This window comes from Conger conger, chromosome 8, assembly GCF_963514075.1.
Source record: "Conger conger chromosome 8, fConCon1.1, whole genome shotgun sequence".
NCBI classification, from domain to species: Eukaryota; Metazoa; Chordata; class Actinopteri; order Anguilliformes; family Congridae; genus Conger; species Conger conger.
Genome location: NC_083767.1, coordinates 25,793,806 through 25,815,079, shown reverse-complemented (window position 1 = coordinate 25,815,079; position 21,274 = coordinate 25,793,806). Strand labels below are relative to the sequence as shown.

At 40.7% G+C, this 21,274-nt stretch overlaps 1 protein-coding gene across 2 annotated transcripts; it reads left to right on the top strand.

Annotated features, from left to right (window-relative positions):
• Window positions 1–5,752: 5,752 nt before the first annotated feature.
• Window positions 5,753–20,627, top strand: LOC133135202 (E3 ubiquitin-protein ligase RMND5A). 2 transcript variants are annotated; one of them, XM_061252038.1, is made up of 10 exons: window positions 5,753–5,919; window positions 6,149–6,302; window positions 7,561–7,703; window positions 11,195–11,329; window positions 13,376–13,476; window positions 16,401–16,567; window positions 17,349–17,514; window positions 17,688–17,790; window positions 18,106–18,260; window positions 19,467–20,627. In XM_061252038.1, the coding sequence occupies exons 2-10, from the start codon at window positions 6,161–6,163 to the stop codon at window positions 19,528–19,530; spliced, it is 1,176 nt and encodes a 391-aa protein (XP_061108022.1). In that variant the 5' UTR covers window positions 5,753–5,919; window positions 6,149–6,160; the 3' UTR covers window positions 19,531–20,627. The 2 variants fall into 2 exon arrangements, with proteins under 2 accessions (XP_061108022.1, XP_061108021.1); XM_061252037.1 differs by having other exon boundaries at window positions 5,754–5,992; window positions 19,467–20,165.
• The last annotated feature ends 647 nt before the right edge of the window (window positions 20,628–21,274 follow it).

Genomic DNA, 21,274 nt, shown 5'->3' with positions numbered 1-21,274 from the left:
CGTGAGTCAACAAACAAAGTTCAATCGGCGGCAAACAATCACAGGAGAGGTAGGCAGAGGCTTGGTTGTTGTCACAGGCAAGAGGTCCGTTAACAGAATAGCAATCCAAGAAGTTCACAGTAGAGAATCACCGTTCATAAATCAGAAATCTACTAAACCAGAACTGGGTCAATACACAAAGTAGACAATCTAGCAAAGTAACTGTGGAGACCTATACATATATATATACACCGGTGAATTAAACTGGAATCAGGTGAGGGAATGGAAATGAGGAAATAACAAACAGGTGAAATTAATGACTGGAGTGAAGGGTATGGAGTTAGGACGAAACGTAATATGAAACCAACAACGCAAACTAGAATGCAACACAGGGTGTGACAATGGTAATAAAAACAGATGAGACAAATAGATGCGATGATGTGAAAATAAGACAATGACGTGAAAATAAGTGATCTAAAACACTTTAATGAGGGAAAAATACAGAATGTGACACAACTGGCTTTATCAAAACGACACTATTATCAATAGACTTCACCTGGAACATGTCTGCTAATGCTGGTTAATTTAATTGCTTAGTGAGCAAACAAAGCCAGCTAGCTAATTTAGCATGTTTCCTGGTACATCATACAAAGGCAGCCATTCAATCTGCAACAGGGACAACATAACCTGTGACATGTCATGTTGGCCAATCAGAGAAAAAACTGTGGACCATTGCAAAAGTGCTGTTTTTCTGTGACCGTTTCCCTTCCAGTTATATTACAGTTCACTGGAGCCAGTCTTCGGTTGTCAACCCCTTCACTAGAAATAATTGCGTCCTATACTGATATCTACAGGTGCATGTCAAAAAAAGTGAATATCGTTGAAAAGTTTTTTGTTTTTTTTCGTAATTTAATTCAAAAGTGAAACTTTCTTATATTCTAGATACATTACACATAAAGTGAAATATTTCAAGCCTTTTTTTGTTTTAATCTTAATGATTGCAGCTTACAGCTCATGAAAATCAAAAATCCACTATCTCTAAATATTACATAAGACCAATTAAATAAATAATTTATAATACAGAAATGTCAACCTTCTGAAAAGTATGTTAATTTATGCACTTAATACCCAGTTGGGGCTCCTTTTGCACAAATTATTGCATCAATGTAGCGTGGCAATCGGCCTGTGGCACTGCTGAGGTGTTATTGAAGCCCAGGTTGCTCATCTTCCTCTTGACAATACCCCATAGACAGGTCAGATGAGTTGTCTGGCCAATCAAGCACAGTAACGCCATGGTCAGGAAGCCAGTTACTAGTAGTTTTGGCACTGTGGGCAGGTGCCAAGTCCTGCTGAAAAAGGAAATCAGCATCTTCTTGTAGTCAATATCCTGGACATGTCTGTGTGTGGTGGCTCTTGGTGCACTGACTCCAGTCCACTCCTTGCTCCCCCAAGTTCTTGAATCGGCTTTGCTTGACAATCCTCTGAAGTGTACGGTCATTCTTGTTGCTTGTGCACCTCTTCCTACCACTCTTTTCCTTTCCAGTCAACTTTCCATGAATATGCTTTGATACAGGACTGCACTCTCAGCAATAACTTTCTGTGGCTTGCCCTACAAGGAGGGTGTCAATGAGTGTCTTCTGGACAACTGTCAAGTCAGCAGTCTTCCCTATGATTGCCCGAGCAAGTATTGAGTACATAAATGAACATACTTTTCAGAAGGTCGACATTTCTGTATTATAAATCCTTTGTTTGATCTTATATAATACTCTAATATTTTGAGATACTGGGTTTTTGCTGTAAGCCGTAATCATCAAGATTTAAAAAATACAAAAAAAGGCTTGAAATATCTTTATGTGTAATGAATCTAGAATATATGAAAGTTTCGTGAATTAAATTACAGAAAAAAAAACAATATTCAAATGTTACACCTGTATACTTCCGCTCAAAAGGTCAATTTCCCCATTGGGCTCTATTCATTTTTGACAGCAAAATAAAAATACTTCCACTCATATAATTCATTCTTGGCATTATATTAAAAAGATAAATCAGTTATCATTTTTCATACCACACAGTATTATTATTATTTTCAATTATTTATTTTGCCCTACATCATTTCGTCCACGACCACGTTGGAGATCCATATGATGTAATGGATTTAGCCCAGGGTTTAGAAATAAGATCCGTAGTCTGTACATTTATAAGGCATTTATCTGGCTGAAAGAACGTACAGTCCCCTTCAAAATATTGGAACAGCAAGGTCAATTCCATTGTCTTTGCTATGCACTGAAGATAATTGACTTTGAGGTGAAAAGATGTCCATGAGCTGACAGATCCGAATTTCAGCTTTTATTTCCTGGTATTTTTATTTAGATTTATTAAAGAACATATCACCTTTGTATCAGAATTTAGGTGAGCAAAAAGTGTTGGAACATGTGACAGATAGGTGTTTCTTGTTGCCCAGATGTGTCCTGCTTGATTGGTTATCCAATCAATATTTCAGAATGACTGCTTTTGGTTTTAGCCTTGGTTTTTGCCTGTGAAGAGTGAGAGAGAGCAGCAATATAGAGGCTATACCACAAGATGCAAACCACTCATAAGTAGTAACAATCGGAACGCAAGATTACAATTTGCAGAGTATAATAGAGATGTCAAGTCTCCTCCCAGGATCGCCTTCAAAGACGAAAGGAAAAATAACAAAGAAAAGTAACAAACAGTGTCCCGTTGGAAGGATGCAATCCAGCTGGAGACACTGTAACTACCAGAGTCACTATACAGGGTGGGCGAACAGGGTCAAGCATGAGTGAGGCACTGGGGTGAACAGATCCTGAGCAGGAATCAGAGTTGTAATGGATGCAAGGGTCAAAATCCAATCTGCAAACAGATCAAAATGGGCTAGGCAAGAGTCAAACAATGAGGCAATGGTCATATACAGGATCCAAACATTAAACAAAGCAAAAGGGCTAGGCGAATAGGTCAAATACAAATACGGTCATACACAAGTGAAGTCGAAGCAATCACTAAACCACAGTCTCACTCACAAAGGTTTGCAGAGCTAGTCTAGGTAGGATTGGTGGCCTTTTTCAAAGGAACAAATTTGCGGCAGGCGGAATTTGCGGCAAACCAGTCAAAGTAAAATTAAGATGGTCCTGCATCCAGCCAAGATGCACAACTACAAGCACAAAAGCTTAAGACAGAGGTTGTAATAATGACCCAAAACTGCCAAAACAACACATGGCTTCATGGAGGTTTTAGACTAGCCAAGACCAGACCTTAACCCAATCGAGCATGCATTTCACCTCCTGAAGAGGAGATCGAAGGGTAACCCCCCCCCCCCCCCCCCCCCCCAAGAGAAGCAACAACTGAAAGAGGCTGCAGTAAAAGCCTGGAAAAGCATCACAAAGGAAGAATGCAACAGTTGTGCGATGTCAATGTGTTGCAGGGTTGATGCAGTTATTGCAAGCAAGGAATATCCATCCATCCATTATCTTAACCCGCTTATCCTGAACAGGGTCGCAGGGGGGCTGGAGCCTATCCCAGCATACATTGGGCGAAAGGCAGGAATACACCCTGGACAGGTCGCCAGTCCATCACAGGGCACACACACCATTCACTCACACACTCATACCTATGGGCAATTTAGACTGTGGGAGGAAACCGGAGTACCCGGAGGAAACCCACGCAGACACGGGGAGAACATGCAAACTCCGCACAGAGAGGCCCCGGCCGACGGGGATTCGAACCCAGGACCTCCTTGCTGTGAGGCGGCAGTGCTACCCACTGCACCAAGCAAGGAATATGCTACCCAATAATAAGTGTTATTTACTTTCGTTTACCAAAAGCCAGGGGTGCAGACAGGGGTGCAGAAAAATGGCAGGTTTAAAAGCAAAAGCAGGGGCAGACAGAGCGGAGTTAAAAAAACAGGCCAAGTCAGTCCAACAAGGCAGATATCCACAAGACAGGGGTCAAACAGGCAGGGGTCAAACAGGAAATCCAGATAAACAAGGCTGAATGGACTTGGGAACAAGGGCTCGGGAACAAGGGGGCTAGAACTGGGGGACGGAAGAAAAGGGCTCGGGACTCAGACACAGGACAAGACAAACTAGCAAGCTGCAACTGAAAAGGACAGGTATAAATACACAGGGGAATGAGACAAACTAGGCGGGGCATGGGAGTGAGGGCAGTCTAACAACTGAACATCAGGTGAGACACATGATAGGGTAATAGCACAATAACGAGGGGGAAACGAAAACGCGGACTGGATTCACAAAGACACACAAACCAAAACTAGTGAATGTTAGTTTGTTAGTTTGACGAACATATTAGTGTGTTAGTATAATTAGTACTGTACAAATTCTATGTTAGTTGGGATTAGTATATTAGTGCTGTGTACAAACATGAAATGGAGAGAAAGCAGGAAGTAAGGAATGCAAGATTGGAAGAAAGGTTGAACCCTGGAACTACCGTAAACACCCGAATAGTGGGGCACGCAGACAGGGGAGTGACTGGGCTCGTAAACATTCAGACTTAGACATCACAGGGGAAGATGAGTGCAAAGACTAATGAATATAAACAGAACAACAGACATGAATATGAAAAATAATAAATTACAAGAATAACGATAATAAACAATGATAAACTAACAGACAGAGCACAGGAACATAACAGTAAATCTTTTAACGCATCTAGGTGTAAATACCAGGAAATAAAATCTGAAATCTGAACTCTTGTCTCGTGTTCATCTTTTATCTCAACCCCAAATGTATTCAGTTTATTGCAAAACCAAAACAATTGGTCTTGCTATTCCAATCCGTCTAATTTAGCTTGTATTTTGAGTATTCTGTGAGCATTGCAGTTGTGCCAGTTATTATATTGCCAAATTCCATTACATGAACATCATAGCCTACAGCAAAATGCAATTATGCGCTTTGCCATCTCTGTACACACGCTCTCTAGTGTACAGAGTATAGTATCGTAGTGTTTTTTTTAAATCTGTGACTGCGGGTGTTTTCCCACATTAGCTTAGCCCAGGGGTCGGCAACCCTGGTCCTGGAGAGCCGCAGGGTGTGCTGGCTTTCGTCTCCACCTGAAAATAAGCAAGCGACTCAGACCCAAGAAACCAGGTGAGGTGAGTTAACTGTGTAATCAACGGCTTTCATTGATCAATTAATGCCAAGCAACAATGAAAGCCAGCACACTCTGCGGCTCTCCAGGACCAGGGTTGCCGACCCCTGGCTTAGCCATAACTCGTTCTGTGCTTGCCTCGTTGCACTTGTGATTATGCATGTGACCAAAGACACAGAACTGGGCATGTTTTGTGTGGAAATAAGTAGGGTTCTAGGTCTGCACCCACATATGTAAGAACTGAGTGAGTAAACATGTCAGTGAGCCTTTTTCAATGATAGGAAGGGATTCACATTGGTATGGTAACAATGTTGTAACGCAAAAATCTTACCTATTTGTTCAGCCTAGAAAAAAAATTTACCCTGCAAAATTGCAAAATGATATTTCTTGCTTCTATTTATAACTGGAATGTGAGCTTTGGGGCTGTAATTCATGCTGGGGTGACTATGGTGCTTTTAGACAACACTCATAGAAAATGAATGGCAGGCTCATCAGTAATTCTATTTCCAGGTCATGGCAGCCATCACGTGATCACGTTTCCCTTCCAGTTATTATATAGTTCAATGGGACAGGCTAAGAGCCCACCAGCCAATGGAAACTTCCGCGGTATCCCCGTTTCCCATTGGTTCACGGGGCCCACGGGGTATGTAGAGGAAGTTGTAATTACTGAAAACATGCCGAGGAACCAGAAAAAAAACAACAAAAAAAACAGCTAGCTCCCATGTTCACGTAAACAGCGACGAAGTCAATGTTAATTTGTTGTGAAATGTAATATATTTCGCACTGTACAGCTGGCCAATGATTCTTCTATCATAATTGGTGGGTAGCTTTAGCAGATCTAGTTTTATATCACATCTTTGGTGACGACCAATACAGACGGGTCATCAGTCCGGTATGAAAACAAAAACATTCGCCCTGTGCTTAAAGTTGTTGACTAACAGCAGGCTAACTAGCTGTCTTAACAGTATAGCGAGTAAGCTAGTTACCAGTTTTTATTTTATTTATTAAAATGTAATTGCTCTGTTGATTTGTAATGTTTTATTCGTAGTGTCTGAGCTCAATGGATCAATGTGTGAACGTAGAACGGGAGTTGGAGAAAGTGCTACAGAAATTTTCAAGCTATGGACAACACTGCGATAGGACACTAGAGGAACTAGTGGATTACACCAGTGGACTGAAACACGAAATATTACAGACAAACGGTCAGTTCATATGTCACACTGTAATATAATTTCGTTTTACCGTAGAAATCCCTGACTTGTTTACATTCTGGACATTCATCGCTGTTTCGATCGCAGCACCTTCGACACATGCAATAATCTCATTGTTCCGAAGATGGTCTCGATATACTTCACGGTCGGAATACATTTTAGAACAGCGCTTCAGGCATGTGTTGAAGGTGCTGCGACGAAAACAGCGATACGCTTAGCAGGCATTTCTGCCCAGAATGTAAACAAGTTAGAGATTTTTCATGGTAAGAAATTTTATAACAACGTTGCTTAATAATTATTGATTGATTGATTCTAACCTTTGTGATCACGGTCCTGGCATCTAATTATGTGAAAAACAGGCTACCTGGCTAGCTGTTACCTTGCTGTGACGCAAAATTTGGATCGTGTACAGTATCTCAGCTAACATGCAAAGGCTCAGAGTTGACAAGTGCAGCCCACATTTATGTAAAATTAACTCAAATTTGCCTCGTGCGGCAAAGTTCAAAGGAGAACACCAGCCTTATAAGGATTATAACAATGCCGTTATACAACAAAGCTGTTGTCGGTACAGTATACTGTTCAAATCTGTGTTTTATTGGAAGTTTCTTAAAAATAATTTGTGACCAAAACGTCAAATACATGTCAAATATTCTTGTTGTGGAAGAAGTTTCCTATTGGAAAATGTTTAAATGTCAAGACAATTTTGATCAAATTCACCCAGATTGTTGGCCTACCTTATAGCATAGGTCCTAATGTTGAAGTGGATGAACTGGTTCCCTTTGTGATGTGCAGTGTTTAGGGGGTTACACATTTTACAAAGAATTGCCCTACTTACCTAGAAGAAGGTTGGCCAGAAGTATGTTTTGTGCTTTTTCTTTCCAAATCTCCCCAAAATCTTTTTGCCCAAATGACCTTTTCTGCTACAATAAATGACATTACATTACAATATTGGCATTTAGCAGATGCTCTTATCCAGAGCGACGTACAGTTGAGTAGACTAAGCAGGAGACAGTCCTCCCCCTGGAGCAATGCAGGTTTAAGGGCCTTGCTCAAGGGCCCAGCAGCTATGCGGATCTTATTGTGGCTACACCGGGATTAGAACCACCGACCTTGCGTGTCCCAGTCATTTACATTAACCACTACGCTACAGGCCACTACACTACGCCACAGGCCGCCTAAATATTGCATCTCATGAACTGTTATGTTGTCTACTACTGACTGTCTTTGCTGCTTTTGTGTTTCTTCTTAGGTGAAGAGCAGGAGCTCCCTGGGACATTGTCCCTAGTGCTATCCCAGTGCTGTAAGAGGGTAAAGGATACTGTTCAGAAACTGGCCTCTCACCATAAGGACATCCACAGCAGTGTCTCCCGTGTGGGGAAGGCTATTGACAAGGTGTGCATGACGCCTCCCATATACGTGTGCGGTATTACAGTGTTAGTTAAAATCATAAAAACCTTCAAATCTCTGTGTGCATTAATTTATTAGCTCTTAGAGCCCACTCCAGTCGTTTGGAAATTGAGAGCGATCAGAGCATTGTTGGAAATACAGAGCAGTACTACCCTTGGAGCTCTCAGAGCTTGCAATGGAGAGTAGTGGTGTGCAGCTCGAATTGAAAGAAAATATAAATATTTTTGGATTGGGAATTATTGTTGTGCTTAGCCTATTGTTCCTTGACATCCTACTGAGATGCGACAGTCATTTACATTACATTACATTATTGCCATTTGGCAGACGCTCTTATCCAGAGCGACGTACAACAAAGTGCATACCCATAACCAGGGATAAGTTCGCTGAAACACCCTAGAGGGAAGTACAATTTCAACTGCTACCTGTACAACAAAGATAAAGATAAGGACGAGGGCCTTTTATTTTTTTTAATTTATTTTTTTTGAGAACAAATAAACAAACAAACAGAGCAAAAGTGACCAAAGTTAACTATCCAAACACTACGTCATTTGGTGAAGAGTTTGCAGTTTGCACTATTACTACAGATTACTCCACCGTATGAACGAGTGTCTATGAATGAACAAGTATCATTGAATGAATGAGTGCCTGTGAACGAGTCGTTCGGGGGATTGGGGTTGCAGTTCATTTTAATAAAAAATACAGAAGTATAAAGGTATAATAATATTGAGGGATAAATTATAAGGTGTCCAGTACCTGAAATGCATGTTAATAGTAACATTCAGGGTTTTTTTTCTTAATTGACACAATTAAGGGGTTCCCACCAAGGGACTAAATTATGGGGTCCCTATTTTTAAGTAAGGGGTATTGCATACTTTCAGGGGCAAATTAAAAGGAAATTAAATGATTTCAAGTTTTGTTGTGCCAATGAATGAGAATCTACTCTCTAATAGTTGTATTTAATGACATGATGTTGCAAGACATTATAAACCCAAAATGCAAACACATTAGTTGCTGGCAGTTTGCAAGCCTACTCAATGAGCTCTGAATGGCCCGGTCTGGTCGTTCGCTAGTATGTATCCTATGCGCTCTGGCCTTACTGAATTAAGTGAACAAAGTGAGCCTTTTGAAAGAGTTGTTCTTTTGACTGAACGAATTGAAAGTGAACGACTCAGTAAAAAGAATCGCATTGCTCACCGCTATCTGAGAGCTAATCAAGAAACGCACCTACTTTCAAAGGAAAAGTGACTTGTCTTGGGATTAACCAATGAGCGGGGCTATACGCTACATTGCATTGGTTCAGCCGCGTTTTTAGGTAAAATAACTTGTCTGTACTGCAATTGAATTGTCAGATACAATTCCATGTTTATTGCAAAAAAGTCTTCCTAAAGAATTCCAAAAAAGTTTGAATGGGCTTGACGCCACTGCTTGTAATAATGCCATGCCAACTACAACAGTCATTCAGTGGGGAGAGAATATGATTGGATGGGGGAGAAAGGGGTACCAGCTTAAAAAAAGTCCCGGTACCCCAAAGAACAAAACAAACAACTGCGTACCGGCCCACTTCAAGCAGTGGTTTTAACTAACTAATTTACACTTTTAGCAATTATCCCTTATCCCTGGATTTGTTAGCAGAATCGGCATTACTCTTTGCAATTGTCTGTATTTTATGTTCTTCCTCACTGTCTCACTATTGGGATTTACACATAAGTAAGGCTATGAAAGAAGTTTACCTTAACCCCCTTTTTTAAATTCCTTTTTTCAGTGTAGCTTTCAATCACTGTGGTTGCAGGATATATTGTTTGAAAGCGTTAACTTGCGGTTCCATCTTGATAACCTATTTTAAGATGCCATTGCTTTAGCCACAACAGCTCCTTATTTTGTAATGTGGGTGGCAAAACAAGCATGAGCAGACCTCACCTTCTCTGCATTTTGGAAATCCACAGACCACACAAATCAAGCAAATGTCCTTTTCATGGCAAGGGTCTAGTGAACCAAATGCGTAATAATTTTAAAAGGCCAGACTAATCTGTACCCACTTAAAAACTGAAAATATCTTCAGTGAGAAAAAGATGTTCCACTTCCACTGTGTTTGTTTTAGTAATGTTTAGAGTAACTTTGAAAAACTAACCCCAAAGGGTTACCTTTCAGAAGAGACCAAAAGGGAAGTCAAAAGGGTTTAAGAATAGTATCCCATTGTATTTTGGTTATGTCATTTTCAAGCTTGTGTTAAGTGGCGATTGTTTTAGATGAAAGTAAAAACGTTTTACTTGGAAACTGGAACGTTTGACTTTAAAGTAAAAATGTTTGAGAATAATATAAATACGGGGGCGACATGGCTCAGGCAGTAAGAACAGTCGTCTGGCAGTCGGAGGGTTGCCGGTTCGATCCCCCGCCCGAGCTGTGTCAAAGTGTCCCTGAGCAAGACACCTAACAACCCAAATGCTCCTGACGAGCTGGTCGGCGCCTGGCATGGCAGCCAATCGCCGTCGGTGTTTGAGTGTGTGTATGAATGGGTGAATGAGAAGCATCAATTGTACAGCGCTTTGGATAAAGGCGCTATATAAATGCCAACCATAAAAAGATTTGACTTTTAAACATTTGACTTGATGTATTACCATGGGACTATACTTTTAAGGAATAGTCTTCAGAAAAAGTCTCCAACTTGAAGGCGTACTGCAGTTGATTGTTAAGGTTTGAAACGGCTTGAGACATTTCAGTAATTTAAGCTACATTTACATCACCACTCTGATGTTACCAGATTGCGGTTTCATCCACACATCTGACTGGATTTAATTGTCCAAATTGTACATGCCAGAAAATGCATGGTATCGTAATTTTTTAGGGATAGAATGCTGGCCTCCTTCATATGTGGTATTAAGTTCACCAACTTGCTATTATGTTAATATGTCGTGTAACCCATTTAATGAAAATGTGCTGGTAGCTGGTGCAAATACATTTTTGCCCTTTTGTTGTTGTTATTTATTTGGCATATGCTACCAAATATTAAGTGTTGTTTACTTTCATTTTTACATAAATTCTCTGTTCCAATACTTTTGCTCGCCTAAAAATAGGGTGGTCTGATACCAAAGTAGTTTAATACATCTAGGTGTAAATACCAGGAAATAAAAGCTGAATGTCTGAACTCTTGTCTCGTGTTCATTAAAAAAGTTTTATCTCAACCCCAAATATATTCAATGTATTGCAAAAACAAAGGAATTGGAGTTGCTGTTCCAATACATTTGGAGGGGAATGTACAGATTGTGTGATGCAAACAGTATAGACAAAGGATCTGATTTCTGCAAAAACATGTCCTGCAGTGAAAATGCAGCCAAGAGAACACACCAACTAGATTTAAACTTCATAAATTTGTGAAAGAAAATGGACATACAAGGTTTTGATTGAGACTGATGATTTGCTCTGCAGTTGTTCTGTTGACGTGATGTGGTTTGTTGAGCATTGATGGTTTTGTGAGGCAGAACTTGGACTCAGATCTGGGCAGTGTCGGGATGGAGGCATGCTGGCAAGCAGAGAGCCAGAGGTTACTCAGCGAGGTCATGGTGGAACACTTCTTCCGTCAGGGTGTCCTTGATGTGGCTGAGGAGCTCTGCCAGGTAAGTGCCCATGCCTGGGCCACATACAGCACCCACAAACTGTACATGGCCCATACACGGGAACCAGACTATGGCTTGTCCATTGCTTGATTCAGGATTTGGTCATTATTTAACATGATTTATATGATTATATAAATGTATTTAAGGGATCAATAAAGTAGAATATTGATGTTATTTTTGGCTGTCATGTCAGAAGGAAAGCAGGTGCAGGTATAAATCAGTCATACTGGTATTAAGAAGTGTTTTTCACTGTAAGAGACCCTCGGGGTGCTTGCAGCAGTGTGGTGCCCTCAGGAGGGCTCACGGCTCCCCTGGCCAGGGCTGTGGGGTGGCGGCCTTCGGTGGGACAGTCACCAGGGTGGTGAGGGTTCCTACACCACTCACAACCTAAGGACCCATCCAGCTCTTCATCGGATTCATTGTCTGTGTACTACACGAGGCCGAGGCCAAGGCCAAGGTCCTCTCCGGACAACCTATCCAGGTCCCTACTAGGATTGGGATAAGCCTCAGCAACCAGACATAGGGGGTCGCCCAGGTAGTCTAGGGGGCTTAAACCCATCCACAAGAAAACTTCCTGCACCTACACACAGCATCATGAAAAAACGGTCATAAGGCTGTTTATAAGGCTCAGTGATTTGGTAATGAGCAGCAGTTTTTTGATTACAATTGGCCAGAGCTGCTGTTCTACCTGTGTTGGGCTGGTGCTCCCCCCTGGGAGGAACTTGCTTGTTTTCTGAATATTTTGAAAATAGAGAATGTGAGTACCATAAATCCTCAAATTGTGTCCGGGGACTTTACTTAGGCTGCACAAAGCACAGGCCTTTATTTGGGGCAGGCTTGTATTCGAGGCAGGCCTTTATTTCTTATTAGGCTTCTGTTGTAGAATTTTATTCTTAGACATAAAGTAAAAGGCTACACTTAAAGTGGGCCAACACTGTTCAACACTTCCTGTAACCGTTCAGAAATCAATTAGTGTAGGCTAATCAGGAAACACCGTTTGGTCAAAGTGTCAGTCTTAACAGACTTAGTTTATTGCAAATATTCTCAAACACAATAAATCACATGCAAGTCCAGAATCCATAAAATAACAACTTGCCAGACACGCCTTCATGAACAATAACAAATTAGCGTAGATAACAGCAAGTTAAGGATCTTTTTTCCTAAAGTGCGTTTTATTGGGAATGTTGGGACTGATGGGCACTGAAATCTGGGGGGTATTTGATGGTTCACTGTTAAGTTTTATGTAGTTGAAAGAGTGTCGGGATTTCCACCCGTCTGTTTATTGCGAGCCAAGGCAGCCGCTTTCATTCATTCATTGAACGTGCGCTGTGCTGTAAATACATGGAAACCTTATTGCGTAGCCAGGTAGCCTAAAATGAGTTAATTTTAAATTTTGCCTGACTTACTTTTTTATTAAATTCATTGGCTGGAATGCCTTGCGGCAACAATTGTGTTTAAATGTATACTGCTTCAGCCTTTGGCAAGCTACTCAGAAGGGGGCGGCAAGCAACTGGTAGCTTGAGAGCAACGTGTTGGAGACCCATGGTGTAGGACAACAACTTTTCATTGGCAACAGTATTAAACCAACCAACAATATAAAATATTAAAAAGAGCTCTTTTATTTCATTGAGGTAAATCGAAACAATGTCTTCTAGTGCTCATGGACTGATAGCCCTACTGGTAGGCAATATTACCCCGGCTTGTATTTTGGGGCCGGCCTTTATTTGTCCGAATCGGCCACGCCCCCGGCTATTATCCGAGGCCCGGCTTCAAATAGAATCCCGGACACAATTTGAGGATTTACTGTAGTACCTGTACTACCTATTGAAAATGATAGCAAGCCACTGGCTTAAGATTGACAGAAACTTCTTTCACCATGTGTTAAATGTGTATTTGATATTGATGTGTATTAGCTGTTTATCCCGTATTAGATGAGACTTTAGTCCATCTGTACCGTGTCTAATCAGTTAGTCATTTTTATTATCAAAAGTGAAATTAATGTAATTAAATCGCGTTTCACAGTTGTTTGCTTCTCTCTGCTTTCAGGAAGCTGGACTTTGCATTGATCCAAGTCAGAAGGAGCCTTTTGTAGAACTGAACAGAATACTAGAAGCTCTGAAATTGAGAGATCTGAGACCTGCATTAGAGTGAGTTTTTATGTTTTATCCTATTGGCTCAATTGACTGCATTGAACTTCACACAGTTCATCACTCACAAGGGAAGTAAAATGTAAAACTGTCAACACTTTATGTTTAGGTTGTCCTTGAAGCGATACTAAAACTCTTTGCATTTTAATGGATCTCTATGGGGATTGGGGGGTGGGACTAGATTCAGCTGTAAATTATGCTGATACAGTATACAGTCCCGGCCAAAAGTTTTGTCGCATGAGTGGACAAAAGTGACAATTGCTAATTACCCAACTCTTAATTAGCTAATAAAGTTAGGAAACAACACAAATTCATCATAAGTGTCTAAAGTTTATTAGAAGCTAGCAAAATGACATTTCAAAATTGTTACTAAATGTTACAGCTTGATAATGAGTTTTGGCCAGACAAAAGTCTTGTCCCAATGGCCAACTCCAATGTCTAGGCCACAGTGAGGAAGAAACAAACAAGGGGCTTGATTAGTCAGTTGTAGGTAACTTTGAGCTATAAAAGCAGAAATTTGAAACTTTAAGCCATCAAGTTCATGCTCAACATTGCTTCTGTCAACATGCCCAAGATCAAACCAGAAACCAAAGTGCTGATCATCAAGAATCTCAAGTCCAAGTCTCCTGCTGAAGTTGCAGACATCTTCAGTGTGTCTAAACGGCAGGTGGAGAGTATTCATTCGCAAGCGCTACCAAGAGACTGGCGACGTCCATGAAAGACCCAGGTCAGGCAGACCGCGCAAGACAACTGCTCGAGACGACAGCTTGCTGGTCCGACTGTCAAAAGCCAGCCCCATGTCAACGGCCTCACAGCTCCAGGAGGAGTGGACACCAGCAACACCTGTTTCGTCTAGAACTGTACATCGGATTCTTGCTCGCAATGGTCTCCACGGTCGTATTGCTGCCCAGAAACCAGCGCTAAACAAGAAACAGCTAAGAAACCGTGTTGCGTTCGCCAAGGCCCACAGCCTGACGGAAGGTTGGACAGCAGAAAAGTGGCGAAAAATAGATTTTTCAGATGAATCATCAGTTGAGCTCCATCCCAAGCGCCGCCAATATTGTTGACGACCCAGAAGACAGTCAAATTTGGAGGTGGAAAGATTATGGTTTGGGGTTACATCCAATACGGAGGTGCCAGGAGATCTGTAAGGTGGATGGTAACATTGACAGTGCCAAATATCAACAGATTCTTGCCTCCCAGTACATTCCCAACTACAAGAGGGGTCAGATTTTTCAACAGGATGGAGCTACTTGCCATACCTCAGGTTCCACTATGAAGTTTCTCAGGGGGAAGAAGATCAAGGTCCTTCAGGGATGGCCAGCACAGTCTCCAGATATGAATATTATTGAGCATATCTGGGGAAGAATGAAGGAGGAAGCTTGGAGGACCAAGCCGAAGAACTTGGAGGAGCTTTGGGATGCCTGCAAGGTGGCCTTCCATGCCATCCCCGACGACTTCATCAACAAGCTCTACGACTCTCTGCCAAACCGGATGGCAACTGTTCTGCAGGGTCATTTCTTAACTTATAGTCCATGATGAAATACTAGACTGATTTTTCATTTGGTATTTTATTTACTTTTTGAGAAAGATACAATTAATTGATTATAATTTGATTTGCGACAAGACTTTTGTCCAGGTAGAAAATGGCTTGTTCATCATTATCAAGCAATAAACCTTATAAGCATCTATGAAATTTTTGTTTTGCTAGTATCTAAATAAACTTTAGACACTTATGATTAATTTGTGTTGTTTCCTAACTGTATTAGCTAATTAAGAGTTGGGTAATTAGCAATTGTCACTTTTGTCCACTCATGCGACTGTAGAACCCATGTCTCGGCTTAATGGATTTAAGTCATCAAGGGTCCAAGGTATCAAATGAGCCTCAAGCTCTTGTTAGATATGCAGCAGATATGGATGGATCACTTCAAGGGTTGTTTCTTTTTAATAAATGGTAAATGGTTGGCATTTATATAGCGCCTTTATCCAAAGTGCTGTACAATTGATGCTTCTCATTCACCCACTCATTCACACACCAACAGCGATTGGCCGTCATGCAAGGCACCAACCAGCTCGTCAGGAGCATTTGGGGGTTAGGTGTCTTGCTGAGGGACACTTCAACGCACCCAGGGTGGGAACCAACCCGGCAACCCTCCGACTGCCAGACAACTGCTTTTACTGCCTGATTCATCCATATCTACTGCATATCTGGCAGCAGCATGACGGTTTGAGGTTCATTTGATACCTTGGACCCTTGATATCCTGATATCCAGACTCTGATGATGTTGACAGGTCATGGACATCAGGTAGTCATGGCATGCAAAGCATATGCAACCAATTAAAATCTATGATTATATTAATTTGTCCAATTATTTTTGAGCTGTCCTGTGGTAGACGGCTAAAATGACAATAACTTTGTTGATGTCCAAATATTTATAGACCTGACTGTATGGGTATAGGTGTTTGAAAATGTTGCAAATTAACATTATGCATGAATGTCAGTGTTCGAAATGACACATAGAAGCTGGATAGAGCATTGTTAATTCACATACCATATGAATGACTTGATCTTCATGTGTCAAAAAGATTTTTTAGTTTATAGAAAATGATGAAGTCGACTCATTGAGCCTTTTGTTAATTGGCATTCAGTTTGGCAAAAAAAAAAAACTGCCTAACCGAAATATCTCTCTTATGGCACTGGGAAAATCACTTTATGTGTGGATTTGTTTTAATTTATGAATTGTTTTTGACTGATCTTATCATTGAAATAATGAATATTGACAGATTTATATCACACTTTCATATATGTCCTTAAAATATGTAGAGGACAATAAAGTGTGGAAAAAGTGAATAACCAATACATTCTGAAGCTACTGCATATCCCTGTGCTGACTGTCTGGTCATGTGAACCCACCCGCTCTCAGGTGGGCGGTGGAGAACAGGGAGATGCTCATGGCCCAGAACAGCTCCCTGGAGTTTAAGCTACACAGGCTGAATTTTATTAGACTGCTTATGGGAGGAACGGCCAATCAGAGAGAGGCACTTCAGTATGCGAAAAACTTTCAACCTTTTGCTCTCAACCACCAAAAAGGTACTTCTATTTTTCATTTACTTATTATTCTTATTATTAACGTATTATTCCAATATTATTAAAGGTACAATACGTAAGATTTTTGTGTTAAAACATCGTTACAGGACTATTGTAAATCCCTTCGTATCATTTAAAAAGGTTCACTGACATGTTGACTCACCTTTTTGCCTGTGTCCTTAAATTTGGGTTTCAAAATATGCAGTTGACAGCCAATCAGCGCATTCACAGAGAAGGGGCGGGATAAACACTGTTTATGTTGCCGTAATTCCTCTCTTGACCGCCAGAAGTCCGGAATTACTTATTGTACCTTTAATTGAACCATTGAAAATATATTTCATACATAGTCCATAGCTACTTGAAATTTTGGACTTGGTAGTCATTGATGAGAAATGCAACATACAGGATTGTTATCAGTTGATCATAAGGGTTCTTGTAGTTATCATTTAATGTTTCAGTTGGGTATTGATTGGTATTTCGTGGAAAAGGTCTGGAAACAAACGTGATGCATTTATTTGGACACCAAGCCCCACACCCAGTCAGCAAACCAGTATCTTATCTCAGTCTTAAATTTAATAGAAGCATATCTAGTTAGAAATTATACAAAGAACAATGGACAACTAATAATAAGAACCATAATAATCATAATATAAAAAGATATAAACTAGAACTAGAAAATACTATTATAATCATGATTATTGCATGTATATAACACCTAACACTGCAGTGGATGAGCTGGTTGTCACTTCACTGAAGCATGGAGATCTGACCCTCTTACCCACAGACATCCAGGTGCTGATGGGAAGCTTGGTGTACCTGCGACAGGGGATAGAGAACTCGCCTTACGTCCACCTGCTGGACTCTAACCAGTGGTCAGATATCTGTGACATATTCACCCGAGACGCCTGCTCCCTGTTGGGCCTATCGGTGGACTCCCCCCTCAGTGTCAGGTGAGGGCCTATCAGGAAGCTCATCATAAGACCTTGAACACATGCTAAGGCTAGATGCTGTGACTGTCTGCTTTGAGGGTGGTGAACAGTATTGTGGAAATGCTCAGAATTCTGGTGTGATAGAGCGATAGGTGTAATGCTGGTCGGATATGTTCACTACCTTGTCATTTCAGTTTTTCAGCAGGTTGTGTTGCCCTGCCTGCCCTCATCAACATTAAAGCAGTCATTGAGCAGCGACAGTGCATTGGCGTATGGAACCAGAAAGATGAATTGCCTGTGAGTACCAGCCTGCTCCCCCAAAGCCATGAAGAGACCTACCATGATTGCATGTGTTCTACCATTCTTGGGGTATATTATGAGCTATCTCTGTGTTTAGGGGAGGAGGAGATCATGGATTGGGGCATCAAAAACCTTTTACTCTCATTTTCATGAGCTTTCAATGTTGCTTTGGCAGATAGGTTTTGTCTGTGGGAGTTTTCTTTTGACGTGGACGTGAGCTTCCAGTACTGTGAAACTTAACCAGTGCTAATGCAGATGCAGGACAGTGGCCCTGATGTTTTCTTCTGAAGTGAATGCCATGTGCATCTGTAGATAGAGGTGGACCTGGGGAAGAGGTGCTGGTACCACTCGGTGTTCGCCTGTCCCATCTTGAGACAGCAAACCACAGATAGCAACCCACCCATGAAGCTGGTGTGTGGACACATCATCTCCAAGGATGCCCTCAACAAAATGATCAATGGGAGCAAGTACGTCTGTGAATAGCTGCTTCATTATACAAATCATTATTTTTATTTAGCAAGTACCGAATTGTAACCAATGGACTACGGATCTCATTTATTTACAGCAAATTTAATCTTTAAGCAGTAACATGGTGGTTGGTCACACTTTCCAGGTTTCAATTTGCACTAGAGGGCATTGAAGAAACACAATGAAAGTATTAAATATGTCCGTTCTTTAGTTTTGGAGAAGTAAGCGTTTTAAATGTATCATCCTATTTTCAACCGGTTTAGAATGTTCTTCTCATATGCGTCACTTGAGGATAACCACTGCCCTTCCCTATAACTTGTGTGACCCATAGTTTGCCACACTGGCCTCCAGGCAAGACAATTAAAATATTTGACCAACATTAGGTTCACTTAAATGAAAGTGCCTTTTAAGTACTATTAGATTAGTTCTGGTTATATTCATTTAGCTAGCTAGCTAGTTTGCTTTCATAAGGTGACGTTATCAATAATGTTATCTAGCTAGTTTGCTTTCATAACGAAGTTGTAGTTGTGCTTTTATCTTAACTTGGCTAGCTAGCAAAAATGACCATTGGATAAGTCAGTGTCCTTACCTTAGCTATAGTTGATATACTAAGTTAGCTAGCTTGTCAAAATTTCCAAGATGAACGCATTAGCTATAGAGGTAGCTATGGTAACAAACAACGTGTGGAAAGTGGGAGCATGGTCTGCCAATCATACCTAATTGACTATGCCCAGACAGTTTAGGTGAACTTTTATAGTGGGACATTTAGGTATTAGGAAAATAAAAAGTTTAAAAATACATTTAAATGATTTAATAATAAAATAAATTATGCACATTTGTGTTGTTGTTGCCGAAAGACAACAGGCAAGTCTCACATTCCACCACCATGTTACTCCTTTAAACTGTAATGCATCACAAACAAATTACAGTCATACCTTGATGGACAGTTCCTTGTATTTGGATGAGTACAAGCAAAATCATATCCTTTTTTCACTTTCTATGCAGCAAATAATATCTCTGCAGCCAATAACAACTCCTGGAATGGTTAATTGGTGTTTAGACTCAACCTCTGAGAAATTAACCTGTGAAATTGACCTGTGTGCACTATGGCCCTCTAACCAAAAATAGACAGCCTGCATTGTAATTATTGATATGGCAATATTGATTTCTCAGTAATTCAAAGCATGTTTGTCTTCTATTTCAAGATTGAAGTGCCCCTACTGCCCAATGGAACAGGTACCAGCAGACGCAAAGCAAATCTACTTCTGAAGGGTGGTCAGGAATGTGACCGTCTTTTGAAGCGTTTGCGTGTGTAGGTGTGAGTGTGTACGTAGTGTTGTACTACGGGGTGTTAGTTTTGGAAAATGTGCCAATATGTAGAAACACTAACATGCTGCAAAGATTTGGAGAGAGTCTAGTGACTTCTTTTACACAATTATCTGAAGAGGCCACACCAGCTTTGGCCGGTTTATTTAGTGAAAAATATGTATTTTCAAAAAAAAAAAAAAAATTCTCCTCTTGAAATATCAGTGTATCATCATACTGATTTGTTTGTATGTCAGCTCTTGGGAAAATTGCTGTGGAATGTGTTTCTTTTTTCCTCTACAAATGTATATACATTTGCCTAAATTGATATGAAGCTATTACCACTACTGGTATGCATTACTATTTTTCATTGAACACAAGTTGTGTAATGTACAGGGGCAAGTAGAAATGGCCATCTCTGGGCCTGAGCTATTTAAAATACATTGCTAATTTATATTGTTTAATCATGGAGGTGTGGCAAGAATAATTACTTTGCTTTAATGATTATTGTTTGTGTAATGCAATATCTAGTAAATACAGACAGGGACAATATTTTCTCCCAGATTCTGTTGGTTTTGGAAATAAAGCACTGAAGCAAAGCTTTAGTTTCAAAGTGAATTCTACTCCTGCAAAGTTAGTGCACAGGCAATGTGCTTTTGCACAACTTATTCAAATGTATATTTGAATTCTGCACTTGCAGTTAAATATCTTTATCAAGCTAATGGCTAAAAATGTAAAGGTTTCAAGCTAGGAAATAATGGGCAGGTGTCATGGACACTGGTGAAGCTTAGTCCTATAATAAATTGAGTTTTGTATGGAGAATCTGCATTCAAAACATTATTTAGTTCAGGACTAGGCTTAGCCTGTGTCTATGAAAGTGGTTCAATATTTTTTGTTTTAGCATCATATCTACCCTTTGGGATGGTAAGGTTAGGAATGGAGATTATAAGGTTTGGCTAGGACAAATATTTCAACACTTGTCTTTGTGGTATTCTGTAGAACAAAAGTGTTATTGTGGTAGATTTCGTTAGATGAAGAGGTAAAAGCAGTTGATGATCAAACATGCTTCAACATACACTCATTGACTACTATATTAGGTACACCTGCACACCAGCTTGTTAATGCGAATATCTAATCACTGGATTGGATTACTGCAACGCTGTCCTTACTGGTCTCCCAGCTTGTGCCATCAAGCCCCTCCAGATGGTCCAGAATGCTGCAGCCCGCCTGACCACCAGTCACCCCACTTCACATTACCCTCCACTGGCTGCCTATTGCTGCACGCATCTGCTTCAAGGCACTAGTGTTGGCATTCCAGGCTGCTAAGGGGACTGCCCCACTATACATCCAAATTTTAATTGCTTCTTGCACCTCAGCAAGACCACTCTGTCAGCTCTGGTCGCCTTGTGGTCCCCTCATTACGAGCACCAGGTGGTCGAGCTGCACGTTCACGCCTGTTCTCTGTTCTGGTTCCTCAGTGGTGGAATGACTTACTTACCACTGTCAGAACAGCAGAATCCCTCCCTTTCAAACTGTACCTCCTGATTTATGCTTTTATGCACTTGTAAATCGCTTTGGATTAAACGTTTTTGGAATTAGTCTGCTAAATGACTAAAATTTTAATGTAATCAGCCAATGAAGAGATTCAGTTCTTGTTCAGACCAACATCAGAATGGGGAAGAAATGTGATCTAAATCACTGTGGAATG

Excerpts from the sequence above, each read along its gene's own strand:
- LOC133135202 (XM_061252038.1), top strand. The coding sequence starts at position 6,161 with ATGGATCAATGTGTGAACGTAGAACGGGAGTTGGAGAAAGTGCTACAG. Across the intron at positions 7,704-11,194 it reads TGGGGAAGGCTATTGACAAG|AACTTGGACTCAGATCTGGG; the intron begins GTGTGCATGACG and ends TTTGTGAGGCAG. Across the intron at positions 18,261-19,466 it reads AAAATGATCAATGGGAGCAA|ATTGAAGTGCCCCTACTGCC; the intron begins GTACGTCTGTGA and ends TTCTATTTCAAG.